The 13,012-nt window shown below is 42.4% G+C and overlaps 1 protein-coding gene across 3 annotated transcripts in view; it reads left to right on the forward strand.

Annotated features, from left to right (window-relative positions):
* Positions 1 to 13,012, forward strand: part of LOC147123467 (putative E3 ubiquitin-protein ligase HERC1) — a 491,571-nt gene that overhangs the window by 464,180 nt on the left and 14,379 nt on the right. For all 3 annotated transcript variants that reach the window (XM_085973346.1, XM_085973361.1, XM_085973355.1), the window contains 3 exons: positions 652 to 904; positions 1,843 to 1,995; positions 3,689 to 3,994. In XM_085973346.1, coding sequence (XP_085829472.1) covers positions 652 to 904; positions 1,843 to 1,995; positions 3,689 to 3,994 — 712 coding nt within the window. The remainder of the gene's footprint in view (positions 1 to 651; positions 905 to 1,842; positions 1,996 to 3,688; positions 3,995 to 13,012) is intronic.

Here is a 13,012-nt window from a genome sequence, read left to right on the forward strand (position 1 = left end):
TTTATTTTAATAATGAAAGAAAGAACTTGCATTTCTTTAGTACCTTTCACAACCTCAGCACATCTCTTTAAAGCCAAGTAGTCACTGCTGTAGTGTAGTCACTGCTGTAGTGTATGGAAGCATGGCAGCCAATTTGTACATAGCAAGGCCCCACAAAATGCACTGAGATTAATGACTAGATAATCTGTTTTAGTGAAGTAGGTTGAGGGATAAATATTGGCCAGAACACCGGGAGATCTCCCCTCCTTATCTTTGAATAATGCAGCTGAGAGCGCACATGGGGCCTCCATTTAATGTCTAATCTGTAAGACGGCACCTCCAACAGTGCTATGTGCTCAAGTTCTGGAATGGGACCTAAACCCACGAACTTCTGACAGGCAAGAGTGCTACCACTGAACCAAGGCTGACGCATGTATCCGAGTTGATACATCTTGGTCTTACCATGATGTTGAGAGGAGACACGAATCCAACAAAGGAGAATCTGAGACTTAGCTACCAAGCAAATCTTAGGAGTAGGCTCAGGACCACAAAGAGCAGATCACATGGTGACACTACTGGTCATTAAATGGCATGTGGTGCTAGGAAGCTTAAAGTATTGTGGAAAAACAAATTAAAAATTCTCAAACTAAACCCCTCTGCATTTTCTTTCAGATTCTTACTTAACCCATCAGCTTGCACTGATGAGCACCTCCAGCAGTTTAAGTTTTTGGGAATCCTGATGGCTGTAGCTATTCGGACCAAGAAACCATTGGACCTACACCTAGCACCACTTGTGTGGAAACAGCTCTGCTCAATCCCACTCACCACTGAAGATTTGGAGGAGGTTGATTTGCTTTACATTCGGAGCTTGTATGGAATCTTGCATTTGGACAATAGTGGGATAACAGAGGAAAATTTCCTGGAGGTAAGGGCTGTGCCAAGTTTCTAGTTGAATTTTGTAACCTCCTTTGCCAAACTGGACTAATTTGCATTAGGAGACTTGAGCCATTGAAATGGACGGCATAATACTAAAATTAATGGTCTGTTTGTGTGTCAGCAAGCTGTATGGTAGAATAGTGGATATAGGCACCCGCCTCCCAATATGTTGAATTTCCAGTCTTACCTGGAAGCAGCCTGCCCTCTCTTCCTATGGAATATTACATGGCATGGGGACTTCAGGTTTAGAATGACAGTTAATTTCAGGATTGTTTTCTTGTTTCTTTAAGTCGCTATATGAGCTTATCATAGAGTGATACAGCACAGAAGGGGCCATTCGGCCCGTCATGCCTGTGCCAGCTCTTTGAAAGAGCTATCCAATTAGTCCCATTCACCTGCCCTTTCCCCATAGCCCTGCAAATGTTTCCCCTTCAAGTATTTATCCAATTCCCTTCTGAAAGCTATTGAATCTGCTTCCACCACCCTTTCAGGCAGTGCATTCCAGATCATAAAAACTTGTTGTGTGAAAACATTTCTCCTCCTCTCGCCTCTGGTTCTTTTACCTTAAATCTGTGTCCTTTGGTTACCGACCCTTCTGCCAATGGAAACAGTTTCTCCTATTTACGCTATCAAAACCCTACATGATTTTGAACACCTCCATTAAATCTCCCCTTAACCTTCTTTGCTCTAAGGCGAACAATCGCAAATTCTCTAGTCTCTTCACAAAACTGATCCTGCATCCCTGGTATCATTGTGTAACATTGTGTAATTTTATGCAGTTTTGTTCATATTGTCCATACCGTATGCATCAATAAATATAACTTGAGCCTCATTGTTAAAAAAATGTTTAGCATTTTTTCAGTGGGGGTGGACTGGATATTGTGGTCACTTTTTATAATGTTATTTGTCTTGAATTTTTTTTTCTAGATGATCCCTTTGGATTCTTTTGTTGGTCAGAGTGCAGATGGTAAGGTTGTTTCAATAATTCCTGGAGGAAGTAGTATATCTTTGACTTTTGGAAACAGGAAGGAGTATGTAGAGCGAGCGATTGAATATAGATTACATGAACTGGATCAACAGGTGAGCATCAAAGTCCTTTTAAAATTATTTTAATTTCTGTGTGAAGCTGTAAGTAGTGGACTTAATTATGCTCCTATTCCTCTGCCATCTCAGAATGGTCTCTTGGATCTTCAAATTTGATAAATACTGCTTTCCCCAAGCCCTTGAAAATAAGGGTGGTGAGGACTCCCCTGGTGGTCGGTGGTAAAAGCACTGCCTTGTGTAAAACTGAGTCATTAGGATAAGGAGGCTCCAAGGCTTGAACCCAAATCTATGCTGAGTTAACTGATTTCAACCCATGGTAGTGGTCTAGGCACTTGCAACTGAATTGGGTCCCTAGCTGTGTTTGATCACTGTCTAGTGACAGCTGCTGAAAATTGTGCATTTATGAATGATCAGCAAGAACAGATGGCACTCATCCTTTCACGAACATCCCCATCCCTTTGAGTAGCTTTCTGGCATAGTCTAGGCTCACACTTGAATAAAAACATGGGTGAGATGCTGGAGTGACTGTAAACACTCAATTACACATCAACAACCATCAGCACCAGGCAAGAGGGAGGAAACTTGAAAGAAAGTGAGCTTGCGAGGAGTTATCCCTCGTATGGGAATGATAGCATAGTGGTAATGTTACTGGACTAGTAATCCAGTGGCCTGGACTAATGAACCGGAGACAAGAGTTCAAATCCCACCATAGCAGCTGGGGAATTTATGTTCAGTTAAATAAACCTGGAATAAAACGCTAGCATCAGTAATGGTGACCATGTAACTACCAGATTGTCTTGAAAACCCATCTGGTTCATTAATGTCCTTTTAGGGAAGGAAATATCCTGTCGTTACCCTACCTATATGTGACTCCAGACCCACAGCAATGTGGTTGACTCTTAACTGCTTTCTGAAATGGCTTAGCATAAGTTGTAAAGAAGGCAGCTCACCACCACCTTCTTAAGGACAATTAGGGATGAGCCATAAATGCTGGCCATGCCAGCGACGCCCACATCCTGTGAATGGCAATGAATAAAAAAAATCTGTGCACCTTATAATATAATACTGTAATTCTGTCCAGCATTCCTGGCTTGCATATGTTTATAGCATCTCATTATAAGGAAGTATTATAGGCAAAAAAAAACTGGTTTGAGTAATGGCAAAGATCGAAGAGACAAATTGAACCCTCCTGTGGTTTTTAATCATAGTTGTCAGCATTTCAAATCTTACCATTCAATTAACAACTACTATTTGATATTAATGTGATTACATGTGATATTTTGATGACTTGAAATTTATAACATAGAACACTCAATATGTGTTGCATCCTGAATTATATTGCTATTTTCTAAAGGCATACCTTGATCCCGATTTTGACAAAATTCCAACATGACACATCAGGACATGCCAGCATCTGGCTTAACACTGCCTTACTCATTATTTCCCTGCTTAATGCAAATCTGTATAACGTGAGCTGAACCTGTTACAAAAGTGGAGTATATAACATGTTCAACCACCGCTTTAGAAGTAGATCTTTCAATTTTCTCCAATTCTCTAGATTAGTTTACATTGCTTTAGGAAAAGGTTTTAGAAAAAATATTTGTTCCTTTGTTTAAAAAAAAATACGTGGCTATATATTAACCATGCTTGATTTACAGAGAAAGCATCCCAATAACAAATTAATTCACAAACTGTTAATGTTTTCTCTGTGGTGTTTGATCATTTTCAGGTAGCAGCAGTCAGACAGGGGATGTCAGCCATTGTCCCTGTACCTCTCCTGTCTCTACTTACAGAAAGGCAGCTTGAACAGCTCGTGTGTGGGATGCCGGAAGTCAATGTTGATACCTTAAAGAAAGTTGTGCGTTACCGTGACATTGTTGAAAACCATCAACTACTGAGTTGGCTCTGGCAAACACTGCAAGAGTTTTCTAATGAAGAGAGAGTGCTGTTTCTTCGCTTTGTCTCTGGCCGCTCCAGGCTGCCAGCCAACCCTGCAGACATCACACAGAAATTTCAGATTATTAAAGTGGACAGGGTAGGTGTCCTGCATTGAAAGACTATTCTGGTGGCTCATGTGATTGACTTCTAACTAAATGTTGTAAGTTTGAAGGCCAATACAATCTGATACTCAAATGTGCCTATAGTATATACTTGTATATAAAATGATCTTCATGCCCTAAAGCTTAACTCAAAGAAGCCATGTATACAGCAAGGGTCAACATTACAAAGCTCGTATGCACTAAAATTCTTTCCTTTTTATATTGGCTTGCATTCGTTAGTACATTTTCTTTCTGTTCAAATTCTGCTCAGCTCTTCTAGTGCTTGTGGCATTTAAGTGATAACCTTCCCAAGCTTCAGTCCTGGCTGCTACTGTTGATTTTAAATCATATGAACATAAGAAATAAGAGCAGGAGTAGGCCATATGGCCCCTCGAGCCTACTCCGCCATTCAGTAAGATCATGGCTGATCATCGACCTCAACTCCACTTTCCCGCCCGATCTCCATATCCCTTGATATCCCTTGATTCCCCTAGAGTCCAAAAATCTATCTATCTCAGCCTTGAATGTACTCAATGACTCAGCATTCACAGCCCTCTGGGGCAAGACTTCCTTACTCTTTTACTCCAACCCCCTTGCAATAAAGGCCAACATGCCATTTGCCTTCCTTATTGCTTGCTGTACCTGCATGCTAGCTTTCTGTGTATCTTGCACGAGGACACCTAAATCTCTCTGAACACCAACATTTGAAAGTTTTTCACCATTTAAAAAAGATTCTGTTTTTCTATTCTTCCTACCAAAGTGAATAACCTCACATTTCCCTACATTATACTCCATCTCTCACTCACTTAGTGGAGTGGGCCTTTGGCGTAGCGGTAGCATCCCCGCCGCTGGGCCAGAAGGTGTAGGGTTTCGAACCCCGCTCCAGACAGTCCCGGCAAGTGGAGTCGGAGCTCCGGCTCTAAATTCTGGGTTGACATCCAGCGGGATACTTGTGGGTGTGGGTGGCCCCCCCCCTCGTATGGGTTGTGGGAGCCCGTAAAACCCTCCCGCCATAGGACTAACCACACAAATGGCTGGTCACGGAAGGAGCGTTAATCGCGGCCAGAAATCCTTCCACCACTTCATACAGTTCCCCAAAGGGAACAGTGTGAAGACACGTACGACGACGACTCACTTAGTCTATCGATATCCCTTTGCAGACTCTTTGTGTTCTCCTCACAGCTTACTGTCCCACCTAGCTTTGTATCATCAGCAAACTTGGATACATTGCACTCGGTCCCTTCATCTAGGTCATTAATATAGATTGTAAACAACTGAGGCCTCAACAGTGATCCTTACGGCACCCCACTAGTTACAGCCTGCCAACCTGAAAAAGATCTGTTTATCCCGACTCTCTGTTTTCTGTCCGTTAACCAATCCTCTATCCATGCTAGTATATTGCCTCCAACCTCGTGAGCCCTAATCTTGTGTAATAACCTTTTATGTGGCACCTTATCGAATGCCTTTTGGAAATTCAAATATATTACATCCACCGGTTCCCCTTTATCTACCCTGCTAGTTACATCCTCAAAAAACTGTAATAAATTTGTCAAACACGATTTCCCTTTCATAAAACCAGGTTGACTCTGCCTAATCATGTTATGATTTTCTCAGTGCCCTGATACCACTTCCTTAACAATGGATTCCAGCATTTTCCCGACAACTGATGTCAGGCTGACTGGCCTGTAGTTCCCTGTTTTTTCTCTCCCTCCTTTCTTGAATAGCGGTGTTACATTTGTGACCTTCCAGTCCAGTGGCACCATTTCAGAATCTAGGGAATTTTGGAAGATCAAAACCAATGCATCCACTATCTCTTCAGCCACCTCTTTTAGAACCCGAGGATGTAGGCCATCAGGTCCAGGGGATTTGTCGGCTTTTAGTCCCATTAGTTTCTCTGGTACTTTTTCTCTACTTATATTAATTATGTTAAGTTCCTCACCCTCATTAGACCCTTGCTTCCCCACCATTTTTGGTATGTTTTTTAAGAACATAAGAAATAGGAGCAGGAGTAGGCCATACGGCCCCTCGGGCCTGCTCCGCCATTCAATAGGATCATGGCTGATCTGAATCTAGACTCACGTCCACTCCCCTGGCCTCTCCCCGTAATCCCTAATTCCCTTATCTGCTAGGAAAATGTCCATCTCCATTTTAAATTTATTTAATGTTGCAGCTTCCACAGCTCTCTAGGGTAGCAAATTCCATAGATTTACTACCCTCTGAGTGAAGAAGTTTCTCCTCATCTCAGTTTTGAAAGGGCAGTCCCTTAGTTCTAGTCTCACCCATCAGTGGAAACATCCTCCCCGCATCCACCCGATCAAGCCCCCTCACAATCTTATATGTTTTGATAAGATCGCCTCTCATTCTTCTGAACTCCAATGAGTAGAGTCCCAACCTACTCAACCTTTCCTCATACGTCAACCCCCTCATCTCTGGAATCAACCGAGTGAACCTTCTCTGAACCACCTCGAGAGCAAGTATATCTTTTCTTAAATATGGACACCAAAACTGCACGCAGTATTCCAGGTGTGGCCTCACCAATACCCTGTATAACTGCAGCAAGACTTCCCTGTTTTTATACTCCATCCCCCTTGCAATAAAAGCCAAGATTCCATTGGCCTTCCTGATCACCTGCTGCACCTGCATACTAACTTTTTGTGTTTCATGCACCAGGACCCCCAGATCCCTTTGTACTGTAGCACTTTGCAGTTTCTCTCCATTTAGATAATAACTTGCTCTTTGATTTTTTCTGCCAAAGTGCATAACCTCACACTTTCCAACATTATATTGCATCTGCCAAATCTCTGCCCACTCACTTAGCCTGTCTATGTCCTTTTGCAGGTTTTTTATGTCCTCCTCACTCACTGCTTTCCCTCCCATCTTTGTATCGTCGGCAAACTTGGATATGTTGCACTCGGTCCCTTCCTCCAAATCGTTAATATAGATTGTAAAAAGTTGGGGTCCCAGCACTGACCCCTGCGGAACACCACTAGTTACTGATTGCCAGCCTGAGAATGAACCATTTATCCCAACTCTTTGTTTTCTGTTAGATAGCCAATCTTTCACCCATGCCAGTATATTACCCCCAATCCTGTGATTTTTTTATCTTGATCAGTAATCTTTTGTGTGGAACCTTGTCAAATGCCTTTTGGAAGTCCAAATACACTACATCCACTGGTTCCCCTTTATCTACCCTGTATGTTACATCCTCAAAGAATTCGAGCAAATTTGTCAAACATGACTTCCGCTTCGTAAAACCATGCTGACTCTGTCCTATTAAATTATGTTTATCCAAATGCTCTGTTACTGTTTCCTTAATAATGGACTCCAACATTTTGCCAACCACAGATGTTAGGCTAACTGGTCTATAGTTTCCAGCTTTTTGTCTACTTCCCTTCTTAAATAAGGGTGTTACATTAGCAGTTTTCCAATCTGCCGGGACCTTTCCTGAGTCTAGGAAGTTCTGGAAAATGATCACCAATGCATCCACAATCCCTACCGCCACTTCTCTCAGGACCCTAGGATGTAGGCCATCAGATCCGGGGGATTTATCCGCCTTAAGTCCCATTATTTTACTGAGTACCATCTCCTTAGTGATTTTAATCGTGTTTAGCTCCCCTCCCCCCCCCCCCCCCCCCCCAATTGCCCCCTGTTTGTCCAGTGTTGGGATATTTTTAGTGTCCTCTACTGTAAAGACTGATACAAAATATTTGTTCAGCGTCTTTGCCATCTCCATGTTCCCCACCACTAGTTTCCCGGTCCCATCCTCTAAGGGACCAATGTTCACTTTAGCCACCCTTTTTCTTTTTATATAGCTGTAGAAACTCTTGCTATCTGTTTTTATATTTTTTGCCAGTTTACTTTCATAATCTATCTTCCCTTTCTTAATTAATCTTTTAGTTATTGTTTGCTGGCTTTTAAATGCTTCCCAATCTTCTATCCTCCCACTAGATTTGGCTACTTTATATGCCCTTGTTTTCAGTCGAATACTATCCTTTATTACTTTACTAAGCCACGGATGGCTGTCTTTTCTTTTACTCCCCTTTTTCCTCAGTGGAATACAGGTAGACTACCCTTTATCCGGACTTCCGAAAGCTGAAACCCTCTAAAAACCGAAGGTTTTTTCGTTCAGCGTAAGTCGTGCGTACGACTTACGCTGAACGAAAAAACCTTCGGTTTTTAGAGGGTTCCGGTTGCGGAAGTTCGGATAAAGGGTAAGTCGTGCGCACGACCCCCCGACAACCGCCAGCCCCGACAACCGCCGACCCCGACAACCGCCGACCCCCCCGCGGACCCCGACAACCGCCGACCCCCCCCCCCCCCGCGTACCCCGACCCCCGCCGACCCCGACTGATTTACGCTGAGTGTCAGCGTAAGTCGTGCGCGCGACCCCCCGCCGACCCACCTTCCGAAATCCGAAATTCTCCTTTATCCGAAACTCGGCTGGTCCCGAGGTTTTCGGATAAAGGATAGTCTACCTGTACATTTATCTTGAAAGATGTGAAATATCTCCTTGAATGTAGACCACTGCTCTTGTACCGTCTTACACTTTAATCTGTTTTCCCAGTCCACTTTAGTCAATTCTACTCTCATACCTTCATAGTCTCCTTTATTTAAGCTTAGTACGCTGGTTTGAGATCCAACTCTCTCACCCTCAAACTGAATTTGGAATTCAACCATATTATGGTCACTCATTCCAAGGGGATCCTTTACTAGGACATTTTTTATTAATCCTGTCTCATTACACAGGATCAGATCTAAGATTGCCTGCCCCCTGGTTGGTTCAGTTACATACTGCTCAAGGAACCCGTCCCTAATACACTCTATGAACTCTTCCTCAAGGCTGCCATGCCCAATTTGATTAGTCCAGTCAATATGAAAGTTAAAATCCCCCATGATTATAGCTGTTCCCTTATTACAAGCCCCAACTATTTCCTGATTTATACTCCGACCAACAGAGTTGCAACTGTTAGGAGGCCTATAGACTACGCCCACTAGTGACTTTTTCCCCTTATTATTCCTTATCTCCACCCAAACTGTTTCAATATCCTGATCCTTTGACCCAGTATCATTTCTGACTATTGAATGATTCCATCCTTGATTAACATAGCAACCCCACCTCCCTTTCCTTCCTGTCTGTCCTTCCTAATTGTCAAATACCCTTGTATGTTTAGTTCCCAGTCATGATTTTCTTGCAGCCATGTTTCCGTAATGGCCACCAGATCATACCCATGTGTAGTTATTTGCACCGTCAACTTGTCAATTTTGTTACAAATGCTGCGTGCATTCAGATAAAGAACTTTCAAATATGTTTTCTCACAATTTATTCCTACTTTTACCCCTTTTACTACTTTACCTTTGTCATTATACATGCTGTCCCTTCCTGACACGCTCTGGTTTTTAATCCCCCCACTGCTACCTTGCTCTATTGCCTTCTCCGGTCATTTTTATTTTTCACTCTCTTAAAACCTCCCCCCCACTAATTAGTTTAAAGCCCTCTCTACAGCCCTAGTTATTCGATTCGCCAGGATTCTAGTCCCAGCACTGGCCAAGTGAAGTCCGTCCCAACGGAACAGCTCTCTCCTGTCCCAGTACTGATGCCACTGTCCCAGGAAGCAAAACCCATTTCTCCCACACCAGTCTTTGAGCCACGCATTTAACTCTCTAATTTTATTTACCCTAGCCAAATTGTGTCTTCTACTGTGAAGACAGATACAAAATATTTGTTTAACGTTTCAGCCATTTCCTTATTCCCCATAATAATTTCTCCTGTCTCAGCCTCTAAGGGACCAACGTTTACTTTTGCTACTCTCTTCCTTTTTACATACTTGTAGAAACTCTTACAATCTGCTTTTATATTTCTTGCTAGTTTTTTCTCATTCTATTTTTTCTGTTTTTATCAATATTTTGGTCAACCTTTGCTGGTTTCTGGAACTCTCCCAATCCTCAGGCTTACTATTGTTCTTTGCAACATTATAAGCTTCTTCTTTCAATCTAATGCTATCCTTAACTTCTTTAGTTAGCCAAGGTTGGATCATTTTTCCCATGGAGTTTTTGTTTCTCAATGGAATGTATTTTTGTTGAGAATTATGAAATATTTCTGTAAATGCTAGCCACTGCTTATCTACTGCCATATCTTTTCATCTATTTTTCCAATCTACCTTGGCCAACTTGCCCCTCACATCTCTGTAATTGCCATTATTTAAGTTTAAGACTCTAGTTTCGGACTTAGGCAAGTCACTCTCAAAATTAATGTGAAATTCTATCATATTATGATCACTCTGCCCCAGAGCATCCTTTACTATGAGATTGCTAATTAACTCTGTCTCATTACACAGTACAAGATCTAAAATAGCCTGTTCCCTGGTTGGTTCCATGACATATTGTTCTAGGAAACTGTCCTGAATGCATTCCATGAACTTGTCCTCCAGACTACCTTTGCCAATTTGATTTGTCCAGTCTATATGAAGATTAAAGTCCCCAAGATTATTGCATTACCTTTGTTGCAAGCTCCTGCTATTTCTTGATTAATATTCTGTCCAACGGTACAGCTACTGTTAGGGGGCCTATATACTACTCCTACCAGTGTTTTCTGCCCTTTGTTATTCCTTATCTCCACCCATACTGATTCTAATTCCTGATCTTCCAAGTCGAGATCCTTTCTCGCTACTGTCCTTATGTCATCCTTTATTATCAGAGCTACTCCCCCTCCTTTTCCATTCTGCCTGTCTTTTCAAAACGTCAAGTACCCTGAAACATTTAGTTCCCAACCTTGGCCGCCTTGCAACCATGTCTCTGTAATGGCTATTAGATCAAACCAATTTATCTCTCTTTGTGCCACTACAGGAAACTTTGTGCTATCCGGCACCGACGGGACCGAGCTGTTGCCGTCCCATCAAAACTGCCGGACAAACCAGCGCTAATGTTGAAACATATGGAGATTTTGAGCTCCGTATCTGGCAACAAACCCTGTTGCTTAGCAACAGCTTCTAAACAGTCGGCCGTACCTTGCAAGCGTCTCTGTAGCTTAGCAACAGCTTCAGCGAGACCTTGCAGAGCCTGACTGGTGGGAAAAAAAAAAAGCAACGAAAAGAAAAAAAACGTAACGAAACGGCTCCTGATTTTTGCCGGTGGCTCAAGCATTCCGGACAGTTAACCTCCGGATAAACCAAAGTTTCCTGTAGTTTGTCTATCTTGTTACGAATGATTCGTGCATTCAGATAAAGTGCCTTTAGTTTAAATTTGTTTACCATTATTCCCTGCTTTGACCTTATTCTCTGCTGCACTGCTACCATTAAACTCTCTGTCCCTTCCTGTCACACTCTGCTTATTTTTACCCAAATCGCTACACTGCTCTATTGCCCTGACATTTCTCTTTAGATTTCTAAATTTCTCCTCACCTCGCCCCTTTCCCCCCCCCCCTTTTTAGTTTAAAGCCCTATCTACAGCCCTAGTTATTCAATTCGCCAGGACATTGGTCCCAGCCCGGTTTAAGTGGAGCCCGCCTCGACGGAACAGCTCCCTCTTTCCCCAGAACTAGTGCCAGTGCCCCATGAATTGAAACTCCTTTTTCCCACACCACTCTTTGAGCCACTTATCTCTCCCAAGACCTATCCTGCTGTCTGTCTCCGATTTTGTGAGAACCGGGACTGAACTGATTTAAATACTGCAACGTTGAAGGAGCAAAGCACATTCCTATCAGTTGTTACTGTCAGCTATTGCTTCACTCCTCCAGCATTGTTATATTTACATAGCGGGTCTACCTCCCAACTCCAGTTAGGTCCCTACTGTTGAGTTAAGATTGAAGATAGCCTAGCAGACTAGTTGCAACAGAATCCACTGTTAGTGATCACCGCTTATAGTGAACATGCAGTGTTCAGATTACAATTTCTAAAACTTTGGACTTATTTTTTTGATTTATAATGCCAAGTTAGTGAAAGATTAACAATGTTGTCTCTAAGATAGTTGGAGAGTGAAGTGATAAATGTAATACATAACCTGCTAAATGTGCTGTGATGGCAGAATGGGAGTTTAATAGGATGTAGAGTGGCTTCAAACTATTGTGGCCCTTATCACAGATATATACCCCAACTATATCTAAATTACTCGTCTCCTTCATACCATCAACAGAGCAGAGTTGAAAAGGAGCCATGGTTTCTGGTTCACTGATACTGTTGTTATTATTGTAAAAGGATGTTTGGATTTGCAGACCAATTTACTTTTGACCTTTTAGAATATCAAAATGACCTAGTGCCCCCGACCTTGCTTGAATTCTGCAAGTTATGAACAATGGTGGCTGTTAGCTCTGGTGGCCTGTTCTGTGCAGTAGTTCCTCCCCCAGCAGCCCCTGCCCAGTGAGAAATAAACTGAAGTTTGAGGTCAGTGCATCTCTCAGACAGTCAGTGCACTGGTATATTTACAGTGCTGTGTACATTAAAATTAAAATTTTAGTTTTTCTACACCTGCAGTTTTCTTTAGCCAGTCCCCTGCTGCATGGGGACCTGGTGAACCACTACACGGGGCTATGAAGTGGCTAAAAGAAAGAAAGACATGCATTTCTATAGCGCCTTTCACGACCACCGGACATCTCAAAGCGCTTTACAGCCAATTAAGTACTTTTTTTTTTTGAAGTGGAGTCACTGTAGTAATGTGGCTATAGGCAAGCAAGGATAGCTTGGGCAACTTTAGCCCCAGATTCCAAGGACCAGTTGTTTCACTGAAAACCAGCATATATATAAAATATGTATGCAGGCCACTCAAAAATATGCATGAGAGTTTGTCATGTTATAGTAAGAACATAAGAAATAGGAGCAGGAGTAGGCCAATCGGCCCCTCGAGCCTGCTCCGCCATTCAATAAGATCATGGCTGATCTGATCCTAACTGCCAATCCACTAAAACACCAATAACTGTGGGCAGTCATATTTACCATCGTAACAATATTGCATTGGCTATGACCACGTGACTTATGGACTTACAAAGAATGCTGCTTTCTGAGCATATTTAATTGATTGATTCT

The sequence above is a fragment of the Somniosus microcephalus genome, chromosome 2, assembly GCF_052327205.1.
Source record: "Somniosus microcephalus isolate GS21.2 chromosome 2, FLI_Smic_1.0, whole genome shotgun sequence".
Lineage (NCBI taxonomy): Eukaryota > Metazoa > Chordata > Chondrichthyes > Squaliformes > Somniosidae > Somniosus > Somniosus microcephalus.